We start from the raw sequence: 24,907 nt of genomic DNA, 5'->3' as shown, positions 1-24,907 counted from the left end.
ATATCTGTCTCTTCAGCATGTTTTATTTGAGTCACTAACTAAGTAAATATCTCTCTAATCGGTGACCCTTGTGCTGTTTGGCTTGCAGATGTGTAACAGTTCCATCAGGGCTTGATTTTTGAGTGCCTTGTAGGTCAGGCATAAGTCACCCTTTAATAGTTGTTAGGAGACAGAATAGAGGGATAAAGGTTTAAGTATATCTCCATAGTTCATGTTGCTTATACCCTGTATTTTCTTTGTGAGGAACCACTGAGGTCACTGCAGCTGCTGTAAGTGCCTAGTGAAGTGCATGCCAAATGGTGCATTGTACTCCATTATTGGTCTAATGAGGGCTGAGTACAGCAGGACTATAATTTCCTTGGATCTGGATGCCATACCTTTACTTATAAGTTGTGCCACATAAAAGTATTTCCAGTTCAGGCTATTATCTATCTGTGTATTTAGATCTATCACCTCTCAGTCTACTCTAAGGGCTGTGCTTTTTATGTTGTAATTTGCAGGGGTATTTGACTTCCCAAAGGGTATGGTAATGCATTTTTTGCATTTAGTTTTAGGCCACAGTTCTGGCACCAATCATTTTTCTGATCTAGACCCTACTGAAAGATATCTGCATTATTGGGGGATTCAGTGATTGCCCCTATCTTGTAGGCATTGGCAAACTTTGTCATCCAGAGGCCTTTCACATAGCCTTGACTTCAGAGAAGTATATTCTGAGCAGGAATGGTACCAGTGCTAAGCCTTGTGGTGCACTACTAGTAACTGGCCCCTTGCTGAATCCGGATTCACCCACTTTAACCACTTGTGTCTTATCCATGAGCCAACTTGCTATCCATCTGGTGACAGAGAGATTTATGCCTAGTTTTTTAAGTTTATTTATAATACCTGAGTGGGGAATTATGTCAAATGCCTTGGCCAGGTCAAGGTAGGTGGTATGTACTGTTTTACCTTTATTCATGGCCTTAGTGACTTTCTCAAAGAAATCCACCAGATTCAGTAGGGATGTCCTGCCCTTCACAAAGCCGAATTGAGTTGGGTTTAGTTATTGAAGATCTCCTGTGTCATTATTTATCAGGGCTATTATTATTCTTTCCGTGGCCATACATAATAACACTAGTCAAACGTATGGGTCTGTAATTTCCCAGGTCAGTAGATGGTCCCCCTTTATACAAAGGGATGACTGTTGCTGTCTTCTACTATTTCGAGACAAAACCATTCCGGAGGCTGTGGTTAAATAGAGATCCTAATGGGCCTGATAAATCCTGATTTAAGCTGTTTAAGAAGCAATCTGGTATATTGTCATGTTCCACTGAAGCCATGTTTTTAGCTTTAGAGAATGCAGTGGTAACCTGTTCTTTGGTGATAATTGGGGGTGGAGTAGCAGATGGCATTTCTTGGGAAAACTAAGGGTGAAGGGAAAGGTGAAATTCGAGCTGAATTTGTCGGCCAGCAGATTTGCTATATCTTTCCGATGAGTATAGAAGATGCCATCTACAACTAATTCCACACATTGATGGGTGTTACCCTAAAGAGTGCAGACATAACTGAAAAATGTCTTATGGTTATCCTTAATTTTGGAAATAATACTACATCAAAGTCTGCTTTCAGAGACTTGACTAGTTCCCTGATTCACTTGTTTACACTAATGAGGGCATTTTTGCTCTGCTGTGCACATTCCCGCGTACTTCTCAACAGGATTTTCTTCCTTTTGTTGCACAACCTATTAATACCAGGAGTCCACCAGCGTGGCTTGTTTTTCTGGTTTAACCTGGGTTTGTTTTAGTCTGGTACTGATACTTCCTTGCAGTTATTTATATGGTCATACAGGACTTTTGTGTTTGCCTCTGCATAGATTTCTGTGTTTTCTGGATTTGGGGGAGCTTGGAAACTAGCTATGCTATCCCTAAATAAGAGGTAATTTACCTTAGTGAATTTTTTTTAAAGTTTCTGTGGTTAAGTGGGGGGGGGGTCTGGTTTTGCCTATATTTCAAGGGAGACTGCTTTTTGATCTGATCTTGCCAGTGAGGACATCACAAGGGGGAGGTGCACCACTCCCTTATATTTGTGAGTACCAGATCTTGGATATTTGTTCCCCTAGTGGGAGTACCAACTAGCTGTTCCTGGGCACCTGAATTTACAAAGTCAAGAAATCTTTTGGCCTGCATGTTAGTGGTCATGTATGCCTCCCAATTAATGGAGGGGTAGTTAAAATCACCAATGAGTATGATATTGGGCTGGTGAATGATTCTAGTAAATTCAGTTATGATGTATGGGTTTCCTGGTTCATAGTGGGGGACCTGTAGCTAGCAAAAATATGGTAATGGATTTTTCCAATGGTTAGTTGGACATGGAGTAACTCAAGTATGTCATATTGTTTGACCAGCCTTGAGGTGTGCTTATCCCTTATAGAGATGGATACACTTCCGCCTTTTGCTCTTTCATGTTCAGTGGGTAGTCATAATTTATAAAAAGCATTATAGCCACATACTGCCAGCATGATTTCCATGGCTTTGAACCATGTTTCAGTAACTGCACAGATGTCAGCATTCTCCAGGGTGAGGTGAGGACAGCTTTCAGGGAGTGCAGTTTCTTTTTGAACCTTCTAGCATTGAACAAAAACACCTTTACCATTTCCTGAGTAGCTTTCGTTTTGTTGGAATGGCTTGTCTGTTTGTCAATGCCTAAAACAGGCCCTATAGGGGGTGGATAATGTTTTGGCCAATATCCAAAAGCTTAGAGGTGACAAATGAAAACCATCCCTGGCAAAGCAGCATTATCAACCATGTTGTCCCAGACTGACAAGTACTGGACCCCTTTAGAATGACACCAATAGCAAAGCCAATTATTAAAGTCAATAATTTTCTGCTGATACTATGGCATCATCCTTGGAGATGGTAGAATGCTGCTCAGTGATAGGTTCATACCTGCCTGGGACACACATTCTGAGAGCTCAATCATGTCTCTCTTCATTTAGTCCAAGGAGGTACATCTCAGCTCATTCACACCAACACGGACTATGACTAAGCCATACTGGTACTGAGGGGTAAGTGACCTTAGTGCTTGCATGATCTGGTGAATCCTAGCCCTGACAGGTAATTAACTTTAACTTTCCCCTTATCCAGCCTAGTAAGAGGGACATCAGTTGTCTCACAGTGGAGTCTGCTATGACCAGAATATTGGGTCGCAGAGTGTTTAACCTTAAAGGGCTTGGTAGTTAAGGCACAATGAGATGTGGCTTAATGTGATGTGATGGGAATTGTCTTGGTTGTGTACATGCAGCTTTTCTGAAGACTGTATCTGAGAAGCCTTTGAGGTTTGGGTAAGTTACATGTGAGTGCCTCCGCATATGTGGGTCTATGTGCGTGGTCCTTTGCGGGTGAGGTAAGTGATGTATCTGAGTCACTGACAACTTGTTTGCTGCTTTTTGTGTCTGTATGTGAGAGTCTAGCCTCCACTGTTAATGTGTAACTACATCTCTCACATACTGTATTTGTCTGTTCGAGAATTAAGCGGTTGCCCAGTTTACATAAAGTAATTGTTCAGATTCAGAATTTTAAATCTCGTCAAGAAAAGAGCTATCCCTCTTTTACCAGAAACTACAAATAAGATCAGTAGCCTGAATTAAACCCAGAGCCCAACCCAGTAAAATATTCCTATCAAAGGAAATTTGAAGAGGAGTGGACACATGCTTAGTTTTCTGGGGGGTTTTTTGACAGGAAAAATTGAGCCAACCATATTAATAATGGTAGCAGAATCTTCCCCAGGAATGGGCACAGCATTCTAACACAACAAGGAAGCCTTCCCATTTCCCTCTTCCAGTGCTGACAAGAGTGGCTCTTCCTTGACCACCAAAGGGACCCCAACAGCTGCAGAGGATGTGACTAACTCCTGATCCGTAGTGGCTGTAGGTCCTACACCAGAAGGATCTGGGGTAAAAGATGACTGGTCTGAGGTACAGCAGAGTCACCCAGTTGAGAGTGAGGCAAATTATTAGACTGCTGAGATAGTAAAGGCTGTTTGCTTAACTTTCTTTTTATGGCTAGGAGGAGGACTGACTGTGGGACTGATAGTTTGCTCCATTATGAATCTGAAAATGGTGCTCTTTCCAAGGGAAGACAAGCAGTAAATGCCAGTAAAACTACAAGTCTTTAAAATTAACTCTTTTTCACAAAAGAATACACAGTAAAAGGTACTTTTAAACACTTTGACAGCCACCAAAAGTAAAATAAACACAATTTTTCTGCAGAAAAAAATGTTTTTCATTTACTTTACTCAACTTTTAAACTGGCAGGAAAAAATGCTCCCATTTAAAAGTATAATACAGTCTCATGACTGTCCATAAAACACAAAACTTCTATGTTTAAAATAATTTTCATGAATTAGAAAGTGATAAAACACAAATAATAATTATAAAATTGAAGGTTTTCCCCAGGAGGGAACTTAGCTGTCAATCCTTAAAAGCCTTAGAGGAGCATCCTCTTTGGTGGCACTAAAGCTCTGAAGTTCTTGGTGCCCAAACTTCTCTTTATTCAGCTCAACCCAAGCTGCCTGACAGTTTGGGTATGTGGGAGGTACCCTGAAGCTATGGAATCTACCTGGCTGTTATATCCTTGGCAAGATATAACCCGTATAGCTAAAGCTACCACAGCTGTGATCAATGTGATGAACATCATTGAATGTATTCTGCTTATTTCTGTGAATGTACTTGTACCTGCTCCTTCATAACAATTGTTTTAGTTTCAGGAAGTTGTTCTCTCTAACACATCTCTATAGTGTTCGCTTCCTCCTTCTGTGTTGTTGCCTGCCTGACAACCACAAGAAAACAAGTTCAAAAATTCAAACTGGTGTTTTGCCTGCTGAGTGCAAATTGCATTGTTGCAGCTTCTTGCAGCCAATGTGTGCACTTCAGTTAATGAAAGTGCATGTGGAAATGGCTATAAAGGTTAATTATTTTAGAAGGTACAATATTGTAGAATTTATTAATGGCAAATTAAGAATCTAATGACAGAGAGTTTGCCATCATGAGATGGGCCAAATGCTTGACTGCTTGTCAAAGATGCTATTTTTATGTTGGCTGTTTTGGAAACATCTTTTTGTTTAGACATAATTGCAGTCTTAGCTATTTGGGAGTTTGATTGAGGAACTGCGGAGTTAGTGGACTAAGATAACTGACTTGCATGTAGCTGTTGGTGGGTGCTAATGAACTGTAAAAAGGATTTATGCATGCATGCCCCATGCTGAAATGTGGGTGCTTACCCCACTTCATTCCTCTAGCAGCCCCAATTCTCACTCACCTCATTTCATTACTTACATAGGTCATATGTATATGCCCTCATATAAACTCATTATGAAATCCAACACTAGCATTACTACAGAATTAAAATAAATCAGACATGACTGGTTGTAAAACAAAATGCTCTTTTGTTTTCTTAAGCACTTTTTATCAGCACTGCCGTTAGCTGTTCTCTCCCACTGCCCAGATGCTTTTGCTTATATAATACTAGGTAATAATGCTGCTCGGCAACGACATATCACTGAAGACCCCACGACAACTGTTTCAGTTATAGTGAGGTGGCCCGGTCTCATTGAAACACACTTCCGATTCACAGCTAAGTACATCTTGCTGCACTTACATATGTACATTTCTCAAAACATTGTAAAACATTCAGACACTGATTGTAGATAAAGTACTTCAAGCAAGGATCATTCAACTGAGCCCAATTCCTGAGAAGTAAACAAATAATAATAATAATACTTATAGCTCTAATATCCCAGATAAGATTAGATTATTTTCTTTACTGTTTTATAAGCACCATTCCTCTTCAACAGTTATCACTTTAACATGCTATCTCACATAAGTGTTAAGAGTATTGCTAATAAAATGGAATCTCACAGAGGCCTGATTATATACAGAAAATCAAAAATATACTACCCCTAACAGCAACGTGGCTCTTGGATGATGAAGTACTGTCTCTTGACCCTGCCCAAAATTACAAAGCCTTTCTTATTAGTAGAAATGCCTATATATCAAGATTAGGTATCCTTTTGCTTGTGAAAAACTGTTTCATTAGTTTGTTAGTAAAAAGATGTGAGGCACGTCTAGACACAGCTTCCAAATGACTGGTTATTGAAATTGACTTAGTAGGTCATATTAAAATAGTTATTTCTGATGCTTGCATTTTCCCACATGCACAAACATTAGAGTATGTCTCATAAACTATCTGCAAGGACTTCTCAAATACAGATATTGCTGTGGTGGTAGCCTTTTATCTCAGATGCACCTACTTAAAGAACTACTGCAAAAGACAGTTTTGTGCACAATCTAAGTGGCATTCGTATACTAAATTGCACTAACATGCTGCAACCATATCATAAGCTATATTGATGAATGTCCAACTAACAGCTCTGTAAAAATGTATTTATTGATTGATTGCTTTTATTGATCAAGTTAGTCTGGCTGGGTAAAAGCTCCCTTTCAGTATAGACCCAGGGAGAAAAGCTCCAGACATACATATGTAAACAATTATTGCAGAGATACAGCATTGATAATGGGCAAATATTGATCTTTAAACAGACATTACAGTAAAATCACACATCAGTACAGCACATATAATAGTGTGCAAGTCTTAGAGTACATTTTTACACTTATAACTATATGTAAACAGTTTTACAAATGTGAGTAATGTTTTAGAGCAAAGATCTATATAAAAAATAGCTATGGTTGTTTATCACACAATACTAATCAAGTATAAGCATATATTAAGTCTGTATTAATTTGGTTTAATTCAACATGGTTGAAGAGAGAGGGAGATTTAGCTCAGTAAATTATGGTAGTGATGGATGTACCATGATGCATAAAGACTGGAGGGATGTCAAGAGAAAGAGATGTGGATATGAGAAATGGAAAGGGGAGCATGATGGATGATAAGTGTAATGGAGTGGTGGTCAGGGGAGGAAAAAAAGAGGGAGAGAGTGGGAGTTTGGGAGGAGGAAAGATGGCTGTAGCTTTTCAACATGTTGGAAAAGTTTAGTTTTGAGAGAAGAGTTGTGAAAGTGGGTAGTGTGCTTAGGCTGTAAAGTGCACCTGCTATGGAGCATGATTATAACCAAGAGTTTGTCAGGTGTTACCTTTTTGGCAAATGTTGCTACTTTATTGTAACATGCTTCAGGTTTTCTCACTACAGCATTGAATATTGCTGAGGCATAAAGGGTTGTGTGAAGGGGGTAAGATGAGAATTTTTTTTTCCTGGCTACATTTGTGAGGTAGGGTCTGGATATGTATATGAGTCACATTTTTTGTGATGGCTTGTTGAATGTACAGGTTGAATTTAAGGTTTTATTTATTAAGAGACGCTGATTAATTACATTGGAGTAGCTTTTTGATGTTGATGTTGAATGAGATAATGCTGAAGAGGTTTTCAAGGTGAAAATTGTTTGAATGTAAATAGCATAAGTTTATTTTTCTTTGGATTTAAGAGTTGGTTTGAATTGTCTAGCCAGGATTTGATGGAGAAAATGATTCTTGAGTGATTTATTGAAGTTCAGAGAGATTTGGTGTGGAAACAATCAGGGTAGAGTCATCTGCATGTTGCATTATGGCTGCATGTTTGGTGGCATTTTGAAGAGAAGACAACCAAGAAATTAACCTTGTGGGACACCTACCTGGATATGTAGAAATGAGAACTTATTTTCCATTTTACTGCCCATTGTCTGCAAGAAAGGTGGCTATAGGACATGACTATATTAGTGAAATCTAGGAGGGCAGTTGTAGTACTGTGCCATGACTGAAAATATACTGTGTTTGAAAGAGTAGATTATTGTTTCGTAGATAGTTGTGTAGTTGTACATGGATACATTTCTGTAGTATTTTTTTGATAGGGAAGGTAAAATCACAATTGTTCTGTAGTTTGAGAATTCTGAAATTTCCACCATTTTGGAAGGTATAACAAATTATTTTTTCAGATGGGTGCGACGTAACTTTCACTGGTTGATCAGTCTGGAGATGGGATAGGCTACTGGTTTAGCTGGCAATTTGAGATATTCATTTGGAAGATTGCCCATTGCCAGACTTCTTCTTGTTAATTTTTTTTTAATGTTTCTCAGTTGTAGAAGTAGGGACAGGTTGCAAGGAAAACGGATGTTGTGCTACTTGTTCATGCAGGACGTGGTGGTGTGTTATCTTTCATTAGTGAGAGGACTGTTTGGACAACATGGGTATTGAATTGGGAGTCTGTATTATCAGTATAAGTATGTGTTGAGGGCAGTGGTGTGGCTGTAAAGCCAGGATGGAGTAGGTTTTTCAAAGCTTACCAGAACAATTTTGGGTTATGTAGCCTGTCTCTGAATGTGATGAATTATTTTTTGTTTGTTCTAACTTGATATTTTGCATTGTTTCTAAGATTTTGAAAATTTTAACAATTGTTTCAGGCCTTATGCTGGGACCATTGTTTCTAGGCTTTGTTGTTAAGTAACACTACATTTTTATTATTTTTTTTTTATCACTCATGGTACTTTGTTTTAACCTTTTTGCTTCAAAATGGAGGGGGGGGCTAGTTTATTTACATTGCTTAGAACAATTGTGTTAAATCTACAGACTGTTTGATCTAGAGGTAATACTTTTATTGACTCTAGTAATCATCAGCAACACATTAAACCAGGTATAATATAATATAATATAATATAATATAATATAATATAATATAATATAATATAATATAATATCACAAATGCACCCCAATGAAACTTGTAAACAGTACTTCAGAAAAAAAACAATACAAAGGAAAGATGTTTACATGAGACCATTCTATCTTCCAATCCCCCATAGTAACAGAGAATTTTCTGTGGGAAGCTTTACCTGCCGCACGCCTAAACTTATGTATACAATCTCCAAAGTTGTATCAGCACTGAGGAATGGAAAGCATCTGTACTGTCGATGTTACCCAGATATTTCCAGTTATAAACAATCACTTTCAAATATACACAGATGACTGTAATTGTTTTGGTCAAACAAGGCCAGATATTTAACCAGGTTCTTACCTAAATCATTGCTAGACCCACACAACTGTAACTGAAAGATAATGGACCATTCCCAACTGGATGCAGTCTTAATGTACCATCAAGTGCTTAAATGCCCATAAACATCCAGTCTCTGGCCACTGTCCCACCTTGTTCTTACCTAGTTATACTTTAAAAAGCCCATATTAAAGCCTCTTTAAGTAAATGGTATGCCAGTATCAGAAAGTAAAAGTCATAAACTGAGAACCTATTTGGCACAAATTGATGTAAACTTAGTACTTGCTAGCTTTTTCAAAATCTTTCTGAAATTGCAGACTAAACTATTCGCCTTAAGCATGCACTGAATTAAGGGTAACAAATGCTTCTGGCTACAGTTGTCACTTTAGGTCCTCACCAGTGTTTGGGACCACACCTAAAATAATTTGAAAAGAACAAGTAACTAGGCTGTAGTAAATTAATATCATGGTCAAAATAAAGCTTGGAGATTGAAAACCAAAGCCGACAATCTGGATCTCTTTGAAAACAGCAAGCCGTATTAGCCGACCACTCAAAAGGATTGTAGAAAATTGTTAAAATCATTGCTAGCTTAGGTTATAATGATGAAAACTTGGGACTGTGGGATCCCATTCCAAAATGTGAGCATATCACGTTGCACCAGGTGTTAAGCCAGTTCAGGTTATTATGTGTAACCAGCTTTGTGAACTTATCTCTGAAGCAGTTAATCATACAAGTATGATTTTTTTTCTAAGCTTGCAGTGCCACTCAGACACTGGAGTCTACCTGTTTTTAGCAGTGCAATTTTAAGTAATTTACTTCAAAAACCATAAGAAGAGTGTTGGAAAACTTGTGGAGTAAATCCTGTCAATCACAATGAATTTCATGCCGCTTTTCTTGAAAATGAAAGCAGTACTGGCCTGATAGCACTGGGCAAGGCTTCATTCTGTGATTCCAGTGTACCAATTAATCCTGGTACTTCAAAATGTTTGTTGCAGAAGATAGAGCAGCACAGCCAATGGCCAACTTTTCTATCCTAGGGAAGTGTGATTAGTATTAGGCACCACCTGTATATCCTCTAAAAGACATCAGGTCTCCTACAAGCCTGTGTAATGGGGAAATGAAATCATATTTTGACTTCACTGCATGCAGCTTCTGGATAGGATTCTTGACTGACCATCTGCAGTATGATGACTCCCTATCCCTGAATTCATTTGGTTTACCCTGAAAAAGTCTTCAGTTACTGAATCATTATAACTTCTAAGCTGATTGGGGCATGTACTTCAAGAGGAAAAAAGTCCTACATTGTAAATGGTCATGCCTAGGATAATCTAGAAAGAAGGCAATGTGGTATATACGGGAGACTGAAGAGTAGCCAACAGATCTTGGTCGGGTGGATGGGATGGGGGATAAAATTAAAAATAAATAAAATGAGACCTGTACTTATAAATAAACTTCTTATTCAAATTACTAAGATATCCTTAGTATGCAGACTTTGCTTGTCAGTCTCAATCATGCTACTTTGATTCTGGTGTCAAAAGTTCTATTCCCTAGCTAACTCAATGGAAATGAATGATAAATCTCTATCTATGACACATGTAGCTCATAATCACTTGGTGGCACAGGTGACTGTTGGAGCTGGTAGGGAAGAATGGGAGTTAGGGATCACCATCAGCTCACCCATCCTGAGGGGAGAGAGGTATCTCTGGCTCACCAGTTAAGTGATTCCTAGCAGGAGCAGTAGGTGATGTACCATGGAACGTGAGCCTCTTAGCACACGGTACATGCACCTGAGGTGAAAAAGCATGGAGAGGCAAACTTTCTGCAGTCTACTGAATAGAAGCATAGCTGAGTACGCCAATGTAAGGGAGGAGGGATGCTCCAGTGGAGAAAGGCAGGCTACCCCATCACACCAGAAAACTGGCCCACACCCTGGCACCCAATTGTCACATGGAGGGAATGACGGGACTAATAAATCAGCCTGAGCAGGAAATTATGAGTCATAGGACTCTGACTTAGTCCAGGGATGCATGTGTCTCACCCCCACCCCACCCAAAATGCAATGAATGCACCATGTGAGTGAAGGTAATGGAGCCATTAAGCAAGTCCATTGGGGAACAAAAGAAAGTTCCATTCAATAAGGAATTCATAGACTATAGTCTGTTTTCAACTTGAAATCCCTTGCAAAGATTCTTAAAAAGTTGTCTATATTCATCTTCTCAAACACTGTATAAAAATAGCCTTCTAGCCTTGTACAGCATGCCTTCAGAGCAGGGTTTCATACTCACACAGCAACAAATCATATTTTTTAAATAAAGGAAAGGAGTTTAGAACAACAGCAATATACATAGACTTACAAACAGCATTTGAAACCATAAATCAGTCTAATGTTTGCATTCCTACACAGACTAGTTTTTTTTTTTTTCATAGCACTAGATGGGAAGCTATTCGGTAGAATGTAAAAATCACTGGCAACTTTTCCAGTAAGGGTCACCTATATGGTGGAATACAGCAGTCCTCCATATTAACACCATACGTGTTTGCTTTTCCTTTATGTATTATTTATTTATATTTGTTTGTCAGAGTATTGCACTGATCAATACTGACCAATGATGAGCAACCCACCTAATCATTTTTTACAGATATTTTATTCTTTTGCATAAAATCAAAGCTGCAGCTTTGACACAAAGTAGACTGCAAGAAGGCCTTGTTTAATTTATATTATTTGTGTTTCTTAAGCCAGGTAGTGGATTGATTTAGAAAGGACATATTTCACTTACAACCCAGGATATAATAAAGGTAAGACAAGTAAATATATAGTGGTCAAAAAGAAAAGTTTTGATGTACAAGAAGCAACATGAAGGAGAAACAACTGGTTGAAAGCATATTGCATTACAGTTTTTTGATTAATATATAGTTATGTATGTATAGTAATGATAGTACCAAGACTTCCTGTAAATTAATTCTTTAATTAAGTTGGCGCATGGCTCACAGCAGATAAACACGTGAAATCAGTTCAGATCAGCAACCATTCTGTTTGACATTTGTCAAAATCTCTAATATGCTGATTATTTAAAACATAGGAGTTCCAACATTCAGCCATATTTTCACTTATAAAATGTGTTAAACTTTCCTTTAAGGTATATATGCAAACAGTAGTTCATGGAGTTGAAACAGCTTACAGTTTGCAAGTCGCCTAACCCCTGAAGAAAGGCAAACAACTGCTTTTACCATATTTAATGGAACTCTAGAATACTTATAATTTCTTATCATTTTACACTGCCTGGACCATGTACACCATTACTGTATCTCCCTGCTACAAGACACAGGACAGATAGCTTCAGCATTCATCATTAAATTGATTAAGCTGGCTACTTGACTCAGCAAGTGTTTCATTGTTATGAAATACACTTATCTTAAAATGTTTATATCTTGATCATTGCTCCCATCTAACACAGACATTAGCACTTTCTTCCTTTCAGTACCTATTACATTTGATGGAACACAATGTCCTTAGTGTCTGCCACCACATATTTACTAAAGCTAAAGTTCTAATCAAAAATCGATACTTTTCCATTAACGGGGCAACAGGCGTGGTGCGGAATATACATGGAAAAGTAACGCAGAACTTATCTGAATTACATGCTGATACTGTCAACACATGCAGTAGCAAAGTTGACTTTAGCACAAAATCTAAAAACAAAGTTTCACTCCTGTGTAATAAGCTCCCTGAAACACCAGTACTTTCAAATGTATACACCTCATCTATAACAGAAAAGTAAAGAGTAATGTAGCCATATTACTCAAAAAGTCCGGATTCTGCAGTTTTACCATCAGCAGTAAATAGCCAAAGCTCACAATTAGCAACACTTGCTGTTGGGGCAAACAGTGATAACTGGTATGTTTCTGCAGCTTCAACATTCCCATTTAAGTGTCACGGGAGCAGTTACAAAACACATCCACTACTGAATTCGGACACTAATAAAAAGCTCTACCATGCGAGTAATTCAAACACATTAAGAAAGAAGGAATTGCTGAATTGCCATTAAGAGTACAGTAGGTCCTCTTTAATCCCTTCATGCTTGAATTTCACACTGTGTACATATATTTGGTGATGCCTGTCGCCCAGTTTATGGAAAAGTACCCAAAAATCTAATTAAAAAGACCTTTCTCAAAACTTTACCTTGCTTGCTGGAACTGCCTACCTGTTAACAGAAGAAATGAACAAAGTCTTTTAAAATTCAAGAAAAATAAATATATACAAGAGCACTTATCAAATGCCTACACGTGTTACTGCTATAGAGATAAAGGCTAATTATAACAGGCTACCTCTCAACAATGAAGTCACATGTCATTGTTCCTACTGGCATGCATAAGCATATCCTGTATGTAGATAGTTGGGAGTCACGTTTACATAATTACTGTATATAACTGCAATCACTACCTTGGGTCATGGTTGAAAGTAGCCTCAGATTCACTTCACTTATCTGGTTAACTAACTAACTAAATAAATAAATAAAAGTTATATGGTACACAATTTGTTCTCTGTGAAACAATTGTAAATTATCTATGTTCCACAGTATTGAATCTAGGCCTCCATCAACACTATAAACTTATTTTAGAATTCCAACCTCTCTCTGACAGCATACCGGTTCATGGATAAAAATCATCCTTGTACCACCTTATTTGCCCTGGAGTCAAGTAATTACATAACTAAATAAATAAATAAAAGCTTTTCCAGCTTTTCATCAATACTAGACTTTGATAACAAAAAATTGTGTTTTACAATCACATCATTTTACCAGCTTAGGCAGTCATTTACCTTCTTCGTCTTTCAGCTTTTTAGCAAACCATCATTATGAAACTAAATTACTGACTTGTGATGATGATTGTTTTAAATCATGAGTGTACGTCTGTGCACATGTCCTACTGCAGACAAGTGTCAATGCTCCTACCCCCTGCTCCTCTTCCTTCTGTTGTGCCTGGTTGCCTGCTGCCATATCTCAGCCCTCTGGTAAAGAGCTGTCTGGCAAACAGAAAAAAATACTGACCTTCTGCCATACAAGTGAGAACTGCTCATTAGCTGTTCCATCATTCCTCCCTGACCATCATACAGATAGCAATAAAACTAGGGGAACATATGTCACCAGCAGCATTGACAGGAGTGCTCTTTGTGCCATCGGGTTGCTATCATTGTGTAGCTCATTTTGTGATGAACATTTTTGTTAAGTGCACCATGCCTGTACATGTTATGCTGGCGAGTTGTATACTAGTGGTCTTAGTTAAAACCAAAGAATGGATTATGGTAACTCTTAGTCAATATTTCTTACCCCATTAAAAATAAACTAATATACCAAATAAAAAGGTATAAATCTTCGGGCAAATATTCTGTATTTGAGAAAAAATAGTTAATAACTTATTAAAAGTTATACTGTGGGACAAACAAAGAAATTAATACATCAGAGCAGACCCTAAAGTAACTCCAAATAACAGAGAATGTAGAACAGATTACAGTGGCTTGGCCACATATGCAGGATAGCAGAAGACAATTTGTTGAAGAAAATGTGTGCAGAAAGGGAAGAAGGCAAGAGGAAAGAACATACAGCCAAAATATGCATGGATTGTGTGAGAGAAGGCCTACAGTACTAAGGCATAATGGTCAAAGAAGGTAGCAGAGAGGCATTGACTCGCGAGACAGAGAGCTATAGTTAATGTGTCACCCTGATCCCAAATGGAAAAAAGGGAGTTGATTATGATTCTTACTTCCATTATTGAGTTTTAAACCTGGATGTTTTAGTCAGATTTGGCTTGAGTACTTCCTAAACAATCATCTCATTTGTCTCCATTTTAACTTTTCAGGTAACAGAAAGAATGTATCTAAAATAAAGAAAAAAATAGTTAAAATAAAAATAGTGGACAGTGATACTTACCTGAAACTCCTGTCAACTATTATTCTTACACCTTCTTTGCCCATGATTAGGTAATGGTCTCCTTCATTGAAGAACACATCTGTGCATGTTTTCTTTTTAATAAAAGCTATTTTTGTATTCACTTTCACAAAATCATCTCCTGCAGCAGACAATACAAAACATATAATTTAGGCATAAAAGAATAATAATAGTCACAAATGTATGCCAAAATGCATTATGAATATGTACGATATTGACTATACTCATTTTTGGAAGAAGTTAAGAACTTATGCATATATTCTCTATGAAATGAAAAGTTCACATTCCATGAAGATCTGCTGTAGTGTAGGGCATTAAAACATACTCTCATACTTTAATTTCCTTTTTAATTTATCCTTCTATCTACAACCCCTTTTCCAATTCTGCACTTGGGGTTGTATGTCACTGCAACACTGACAATCATCTAGAGCCAAGGTTTACACCACCAGGTGCCTAGCTCTGCCACAGTAGTTCTTGCATGCCACACACTCATATGCACACACACACCTATGGCCAACTTAGAGTGTTCAATCCACCTACTGCATGTCTTTGCAATGTGGGAAGAAACTGGAGCACCCATAGGAAATCCACATGAACACAAGGAGGACATGCAGACTCCACACAGAAAGCATCACAGCCAAGAATCTGACCACGGAACCTCTCACTGTGAGGCAACAACACTATCCACTGTTTGCTGAAATATATCTATTCAAAATTAACATTTTACCTATCAGATTCTTCTTCTATGTTTTTGATATGTAAAACTTTAAGTATGCCCATAAACCATTACTTGATATTTCTGACATTTAATTTAGAAGATAGGCAGTATATAAGAAAGGGAAGAGGGACCACCCATGACAGAGGAGGTACTGTTTTTACTGCTGGAGCAGTAATAGCTTTCCTTGAACCTCCCTTTGAGTATATCTTATTTTTTTTCTAAATGTTAACTTTAGACATTGTGGACTTTATAAATTGTTTTAAATTTGCTTCTGCTAGCCATTTTTCTCTAGTAATGTAGTTGTTGAACACTGGGGCATATTACTTGAACCCTGAAGCACATATAAGTGGGAGAGAGGTAATGTCTTTACTACTTTATTTTGAAATAATGCAAAACCTTAAACTAACCAACTAATCTAATTTCCTTTAAAGACACATTCCCTTTATCTTCAATAAAAGCAGTGAAACCCAATGAACAGTTTTCCTTAGTTGCTCTGAGGTATAAAACCACATACTTGGACTAAAGAAATATGAACATGAAGGGCTTATAAATATGACTGATGTCATTAGGCCCATACCTGGGCATTATTAACTTATCACTAATGTAACCTATTACCCACCCCACAGCTGAATCATGTAGTTGCCAATCAATTGGCTGAAGTACAGCATTCAAGAGAAGTCACTAACTTCAGACCTAACTCAGACTTCAGTCTTATTGCTAAAATATTTAAAATAGTTATATACAATCAAGTATTAAAACACTTCTCAAATACAGGCTGTTAGCCCACTCCCAACATGTCTTTTGCAAAGGAAGCAATAATGAAACAGCAGTATATTGAATCATTGACTATATATATGCAAATATTGAAAAACAGTTACTTACTGCTACAGCTTTTGTACATTTAGCAAAATGATTTAAGTGTGTTAGCTGACCACACACTATATCTTTACAGGCTAGCTAATGAAATGCAGATTTTATGAAATCTGAATGAAATGGTTTATGGATAGCCTTACCAATAGAACATTTACAGTGCTCTGCTCCAGTATCTCCCAAGGCTCAGTGCTAGGTTTAGTCATCTTTCCCATAATCATTAACAAGTTACTTCTATATTTTCCTACATTTACTGTATGCAGATGACCTCATTCTGCTTAAGGAAGGAAGCCCTTAGACAGCCAAATAAATCTCCAAAAAAACACTCAGTACTGTTTGCCAATGGCTTCAGACAAGTAGCATGATTTTGAAGCCAGTAAAATTAGCAACCACGCTTTTCAGCCCCTCTCAGAGGGTTGTGCAGGCTGACCCACTTGGTATAAAAATCTTGAATGAACACTCACAAGCCAAAGAGTTATAAATACCTAAATATATGGATTGTTTCAGTGATGGAAGTGTAAAGCTGGCTAAAAGTCTGCTAGAGACAGTCAACCCTACTGATTCCTGAAGCATGACAGTCTGTTTGGAAAATGAATTTACCTCTGCACTAAAATATACTGTTCCTTTTTGAAACCTTCATTCTTCTCAAAATACAGATTTACTTCAAGCTGTCTTAAATAAAATGTATTGCTTTATGCTCCTATCTGAAACATGACAGCACAACTGTTTATCCTTGGAAAAAGCAAAGCAACATCCTATCACAGTTTGAGCTACTTTCATATTGAGTAATCCCATCTTCAAATTACTACCCATTTAAACCAAAGGTGTCTGCTGTAAGTCATCACTACCCCTAAGGTCTACTGACCAAGAAGCTATTACTCTAAGACAGAACAACGTTTACTTTTGTTGTAGGAGAGAATAATTTTTCCTGGAAGTTGATATAACATGTCAGGAAATATCAGAAACAAATTAAATGTTATTTTCTTCAAGGAAACACTTGAAGACTACTTACAGGAAGTTAACCAATATAAAAAGGTTTAAGGACAATGGTTGGTCAATGTAACTAGTTACCAATGTAAATATTTTAAAAGCAATGCTTTACATTAAGTATCACTTTCTTCTGTCACTTTGCTTGTACATTTTTTACTTTCTAAGATAAAAAAGAATAATATATTGGATGCAATTGGTCATTATTAATTATCAGTTACTGCTTTATAACTATTATATAATTTCCTATTTTAAATACCTTTATGGGGTTATGGCTGAAAAGGGTATTAGGGCTGGTTACTTAACAGGTTAACAAAAAAGTAAATGAATAATCAAAAAAACAGGGACTGCTTGGGGACAACATTGACTCCTTACACATTCCTGCCATATCTGGTTCTACAAAGTCATGAAGCCATTTTGGTTAACTCACATAAAACAAGTCTCAGACTCAGTCCATGCTCAGCGCTAGCATTAGTCTCAAAATGAGAAAATAATTTTACATGACAAATGCTTCTTATATTGTCACAACATTTTTATTTGAACTCTATCAGTTCTGAATGTCACAAAGTTAACATAGCAGACATTTCCAAATAATTTTACCTTTTTGTCAAAATATTAAAAATAGCAAACCAATAAAATTCACACTTTATAAACCGAGCACAAAGTTATACAGATGAAACTGATGCTAAAGAGGCAAGCTGCACACATACATTGAAATAGTTGCAATAAAGGATAGCTGTAAATACAATGAAGGTGAAAGTTTGGGTTGAAAGCAAGATGTGAACATAGTAAGAGATCATGGGGCCTATAAGATTCCTAGCCATACAATACATACCTTCAAGCAGCAAACTTGACATGAAGTGGTAACTAATTCCATAGGTTAGGAATGTGTAGAGTTAGGAACCTCTCTCTCCAGCAAGTGTTGTTTATTTGTTGGTTTAGATTTAAGTCCTTAATGTGGGTGTTTGCAGAACCACTGGTTTTGCAAAAATATAGAAGGTTAAATAGGACTGGGTGTTTCATGGCTTAAAAATCGAGGCACAGATCACCTCACTGCAACCTGTAAATTATTAAGTATAAGGTGAGACATTAATCTATTGGAGTTGTTGAAAGATTTAAGACCTTTAATTTTCTTGTTTAGAAATCTTCTGGAGCCTTTCTAGTTGAGCAGTGTGTTTGAAATTTCTACAGTGGTGAGATGATTTCTTTGGATCTTTCCCATGGAAATTAACCTGGCCAGATAGACCGATTTCCTGACTGTGGTAGAAACATGATCATATGAAAAAAGATATCTGCATATGTACCTAGGTCTCTTATGTCCGTATCTGTCTGAAGAGGAGTACCGTATATAATATATGAGGTACAGTGTTATTCTGTATAATGTCCATAGTTTTTGATGAGTTTTTTTAACCATGTGTGATAAATGGTAGTTGAATTTCAACTGTTCATCTATGATGATACTCAGTAATTTTGTGTGTTTTTCTTTATTCTATAATGATGGTATGGACAGAGATGATAGTGAATCGTATTGCTTTGGCAGAACTGTGTTTTGGGGTGAACAGCAGAAATTTAATTTTTTAGGTTTAGAACTGGCTGTGAATTATTTAGCCATGTTTCAATAAATACAATGAAGGCCACATTTCAGTTGAAAAGAAGGATGGTTATTTAAGGTCTTGAAGTTTACAGTGAGATTAGTGCCAAAATATCAGCATATTGAACTAGGGTAGCATTTTTTGCAGCAGTGTAGAGGTCATTAATGAATAGGATAGAAAATACGGAGCCTAAGTATAGATCCTTGTGGAGACCTCAGTACTGGCAAGAAGGTAGACAAATCATTTTTTTCATTTCAGTGTTTGTGCTCTGTTTGAGAGGTACCTATGGAACCCCTGTAGTAAGCCCGAAGGATGAGAGTTTATATAAGACTTTCTGATGGGAGATCGTATCAAAAGCTGTTGATAAATGTATGAAGATGGTACAGATTTGGCTTCTAGTGGTATTGTGGATGTTGACAATAATAACAAAATTCTTAAACTTAAGTTCATACTTTGCTTTACATTTTTAAAAGTGTATTTAAGTTTCTTGCTGGCATGTTTCAGTGTAGTCTTGAGGTCAGGAGATGGGTATTTCTTGCAACTTTTCATTATTTTCCTTCTTTTGTAGGGCAGTTTCTTAATATCAGTGTTGAAACACACAGTTTTATTCCTGAATGTAGTTACATTTAGGAAAGACGAGTATAAACTTTTCAATGCAATTGTTCAGATGCTGGGAAAAATCAAAAGTGAATGCAGCAGCCTTCTCATTTGGGCTCATTTGCAAAGAGTTGTTGGGAATTTTGCAGAGGTCTTCTGTAAACTGAGCTAGGTTTGCATGGAGAAGTCTCTAAGGATGGTCTCATTTAGAGGCAGGGTAGTATCACTAGACATGACAGAGAAGATGACTGATTTGTAGTCAGACTTAACCAGGGATGAAGATATTCAGGTTGGTTGCAGGTGGGGGCTAGGTTGGTGAGGACCAGGTCAAGAATATTAGAGCCTCCTTTTCGGACTTTGTAAGGGAGAGGGAAGCTAAATATTTGCAGCTGGACCCGTGACATTCACTAGGATTGAATGGTTCTTCTGCCCGGTTCAAGCAACTTGAAAGGTCATTGTCCAAGGAATTAAGTTTGTTTTATGATACAAAGTTGTTGGAGAAATATCTGAGCCTTAACATTACACAACGAGGACTTTGGGTGGATCATCTGCCAGCTGGTGAGTTTGGGGATGATGAACAAGATTTATGTGAGGAGTGGAAACAGGTGGCATTGGAATGTACTTTGGGCTAGTTAAAGGTTTTAGTAAAATGGAATATTAGAACTTTGGAGAAACTGCAGTGTGAAATAGCTGATATGGAAGAGACCCTGAAAACAGATGTATGAAATTATTTTTTTTTGTGTGAAAATGAGTGAAATTAAGCAAAGGATGGAGAAAGTGGAATCAGAAACAATTGGCAGGAAGAAGAAAAAACTTTCTAGAGACTTAAATGATTTTCTAACTGGCAGCTTGGTATATCAATGGCAACACAAACCCCATCGGAGCAGTCCAAAATAAGATCCTCCAATGTGGGCTTTTTATCTGTTCCTGACTCCTCTGTTTCTTTAGGTGAAATGGTTTTGAAAAAAGTGTGTCTTTTGACAGAATCCCTGAACAGGGTTCCTTGATCTGAGTAGCCAACTGGAACAGCAGCAGAGCTTTCAACAGGGGAACCTGAACAGGAACAGTAAAGCCAAATGTAAGGGCAGACATTTCCAATGAAGTGTGGTTAGATCACGTGGCTCAAGATGAATTGGAAAATGACTGTAAGTTGAGACTTTTGAATATTATTAATTTGTTGGATTTAACCATTTCTCCGGCTGCAAAAGGTGTGTTGTTGAAGGGTACAAAGTTTGTCCCTACTAAAACTTCCAACACTAGTGAATCTTCTTATTGAGGCCAGTAGGCTTTGTTGTAAATTGCATTTAAGTTTATTTTTCAAAAATCAGGAAACGTCATTCACAAACTGTTGAATTGGACTCAGGTGATTCTTTATTGAATGTATCTATTTATGGTTATAATGATGTTGATTTAGGTTTAGATTGTGTTTCAGATAATGAAAGTTATGATGAGGGATGTACATTTCATACGGGTTATAGGCGTTTTGCTATTCCTGTACTCTCTTGTTCTGAGACTGTATTTCTTCCTCCTAAATTGTCTCCTGTGTTGTGCCTGTTTGAAAAAAATGTTATATTAAATATTGAAAAAGAGTTTAAAATGTTCAAATGTAACAAGTTTAATCTTAATAGATATGAATGGCAGGCTTTGCAGGATTTACAAAGACAAGCTGATAAATTTGTGTTTAGGGAGGCTGATAAATGGGGGTAATTGAGTTATTATGAATAAGGAAAAATATGTTGAGATGGTACAAGAATTATTATGTCAAGAGAATGATTATGAAAGTTGACATTTAACACAATTACTCACTTTAAAGGTGAACTTTTGGAACTTTTAGAGGGAGGGAAAAGATTGGGCTTTCTTGCAACTCCAGATGTCAAGAAACTGTTTATTTCTAAACCTCAGGACCCCATTTTCTTTGCTATTCCTTAAATTCACAAAGATAGGTTGAAACCCATGGGGAGACATATTATGTTGGGGATAGGTTCATATTTGCAGAGTGCGGGGGTGTTGTTGAATTTCTTGTTAAAGGACATTGTTTGAAGGTTCCTGCTCTTATTAAAAATAGGAGCTATGGGAATTTGTCAAGGATGTGAAATGACAAAGGGATTATTTTGGGTTATGATGGATGTTTCAGCATTTTACACCAACATCTCGAGATGGGGTCTTGAGGCTGCTGTTAAACATTAGGGGAAGGTCCACGTACCTCTTATATTTTGGAGCTACTTGAGTTCTGTCTATTCCATAACTATTTTGTATTTGATGGCAACATTTTTTTGCAGAAGAGGGGAACAGCAACTGGAGCTTCATTTGTCCCTTTTTATGCCATCTTATATATGGGAAAGTTTGAAAGACAATTTATTTATGTTACTGAATTTTTCGTGAACAAGGTGGTTATCTATAAACAGTTTATAGATGACCTATTTTTTATTTCTTGAGGTAACACTAAGGAATTTTGAGATTTTTTTGAATGTTTGACTGGCAACCTCCATGGATTGAAGTTTAGTTATTGTATGAACTCATGTACATACCATTAATTTTCTAGATGTTATGTTTTTTTGTGGATGATGAGGGAAAATCCAATTCTGACCTTTTAGAAAACTTATGGCTGTTAATAATTTTTTACATGCCTCAAGTATGCATCCCCCTCATCTGATTGATTCACTTCACATTCAATTTAAGTGAGTGTGTATGAATTCCTCGGATGTAAATTTACAAAATGATCATGTTTCAATGGTTTAACAAAGACTTTCCCTTGCAAGGTATTCAAAGAAGGTATTGAATAGAGCTAGACTTAAGATTGAGGGTGGAACTGGTTGAGAGGTACATATTAAAAGTAGGTGTGGGTATCTTCCCAAGGATTCGAGGCAGAAGGAAAGTAGTGAAAAACTTTTTTATGTCACTAGGTATAGTCCCTTTTCTGAAATCTTGAGGAAGGTGGTGATGGATTTATGGTCCATGATTATATCAGAAGAAAGTTTGGGTAACATTTTCCTGAATAATGTTACTTTTTCCTTTAGTCAATTTTGTAATTTGAAGTAATTACTTAATAGACCAATGGCTGTGCAAGATGTTCCTTCCAAGGTGGTGGGTTCATTTCCATGTGGTAATTGTAGTGTGTGCAACAGGGTTCAAAATGTTTCTGCTTCATTTATTAATCATCATAGGTATATGGCCAAAAATAAATTTAATTGCAAGTTCTGTGGGATTGTCTATATTTTGGGTTGTGGGTGTGATGTGGTAAAGTGGTACATAGGGCAAACAAAAAGGATGGTGAAAACCCATATTTTAGAACATTTAACAGACATTATCCCTCACTGAGACCAATGACTAGTGTCAGACCCATAGCCTTAAGCTCAATGCCAAAAAAATGTGTCATCATCCTCTTTGGGAAAAACCCCATTCCCATGAATTACCAAATCAATGGTAGTCCACTAAACACAGAAGACGTTATAAGAGATCTGGGAGCACAGGTTGACAGCAACCTCTCTTTTGACCACCACTTTGTCACTGTGGTCAAAAAGTCCTTCTATGTGGCACATCTCATTACTAAGGGTTTTGTATCCTGGAAGAAAGAGGTCATTGTCTCCTTATAATCTTCCCTCATTTGGCCAATCATCGAGTACAATGCCCCATTTGGCGTGTACCTCGCTAGACACCTGCAACAGCTGGAGAGGCCGCAAGCATACCGCACAAAGAGGATCCTAGGCCTTAAATACTTGTCCTATATGGACAAACTCAAAAAACTTCAACTATTGTCTGTCTCATATCGCCTACTTAGAGGTGATCTCTACTTGACTTACAAAGCCATGTCTGACCCAGCTCTGTCAGAAATGGTACATCTAAAGAAATCCCAATCCCTCCACACCACATATTCCAGAGACCTCACCCTCATTACCACAATCAACAGAACATGCTGGAGGGGACAGGTTCATAACCCAGAGACTGCCCATGCTATGGAATAGACTTTCCATATATGTCAAACAGAGCACCTCTCTGGCCCTCTTATAGAGAGATCTTGATGAGTGGATGGGAAATGGAAATTTCTCCCTGGGGATCACTCCAGTGGCTCTAATCAACAGAGGCACTGGGAACTAAGGTCAGGTGGCATGATGCCAGGGTAATCCTATGGGCTAGGTCTGAAAAGGCTCCAGGGCCATTAGCCTAGTACATACCTATGAACCTATTAGAAATGGAAAAAGGGAAAACTCAGTTGCCCAACACTTTCATTCTGAGCATTTAGGGGATGGGGCTTTTTCTTCAGTGTTTTGGCACAACCAGTAGGGGAGGGAGGGAATTTTTGTAAAAAATTAAATCATCTTGAGACTACTTTCATTTTAACTATGGTACCATTTCCCCCAGAGGTCTTAACCAAGAAGTTCTATTGAATTTTTGAATAAAGTTGACAGTTTGTGTGTGGGTTGTTGGTGGTGGTGGTGGTGGTGGTGGTGGGGGTGATGAAAATTTGTTGTGGTTGGCAGCACTCATCTGTTGTTGTTAAATGTTTCTTCTTAATGTTATAAATAATGTAGGATAATTGTCTATTTGTTTGATGAAGTGACTTCATTATGATGTACCTAAGGATTTGTAGTTTTGTAGTACATTATCCCTTGAAGGTGAAAGGCTGAGGTACCAGGAAAATAAATACTTTGTTATTGGTTCTGTTGGCTTCATTAGTTTTTGTTTTTTTTATGTTTGTTAGTTTTTTATGAAGCAGCTTAGTCACCCTGCAATTAATAAAAATGCATGGGTATTCCCGAATGTTCTGCTTTATCAGACTTATTAATATAGTTCACACAATTTCAGTAAACAGTATGGAGAGTGACATTTCTGAATTCAGTAAACACTTTTTATACTTTTGTTTTCCTCTGAATCTTGTGATCATTGTGTCTGATGAAATCCTTATTCTAAAGGGAAGAAAGTGCTAGCGATCAATCTGAATTTGTGGATTTATTTGTAATATATTGGAACAATTTCATGTATCTGGCTGCAGCAGTGTATTTTTTATTATTTTTTAGTGATTGTTACACTAGTCTAGGCTCAAGTTTGTGGTATCATTTGTATCTTCTTTTTCCCATTATTGGGTTATTTATTCATCCCTATTTTCCTGACAACCACAGACAATAGAGAAAAGTGGTGAGAATTATGGATGAGTTGATCATTTAACATGAGATGGGGATGGCCCTTACCCT

The 24,907-nt window shown here is 37.3% G+C and overlaps 1 protein-coding gene across 1 annotated transcript in view; it reads right to left on the bottom strand.

Moving 5' to 3' along the window:
* C5 (complement C5) overlaps positions 1-24,907 on the bottom strand; it is a 1,726,304-nt gene that overhangs the window by 77,406 nt on the left and 1,623,991 nt on the right. Inside the window, exon 40 of the mRNA XM_044057986.1 lies at positions 14,937-15,075. Coding sequence (XP_043913921.1) covers positions 14,937-15,075 — 139 coding nt within the window. The remainder of the gene's footprint in view (positions 1-14,936; positions 15,076-24,907) is intronic.

This window comes from Protopterus annectens, chromosome 16.part0 (genome assembly GCF_019279795.1).
Source record: "Protopterus annectens isolate FY-2018-M chromosome 16.part0, PAN1.0, whole genome shotgun sequence".
Lineage (NCBI taxonomy): Eukaryota > Metazoa > Chordata > Ceratodontiformes > Protopteridae > Protopterus > Protopterus annectens.
Note: the sequence above shows the minus strand (reverse complement) of the source record. Positions and strands in the feature narration are given on the sequence as shown.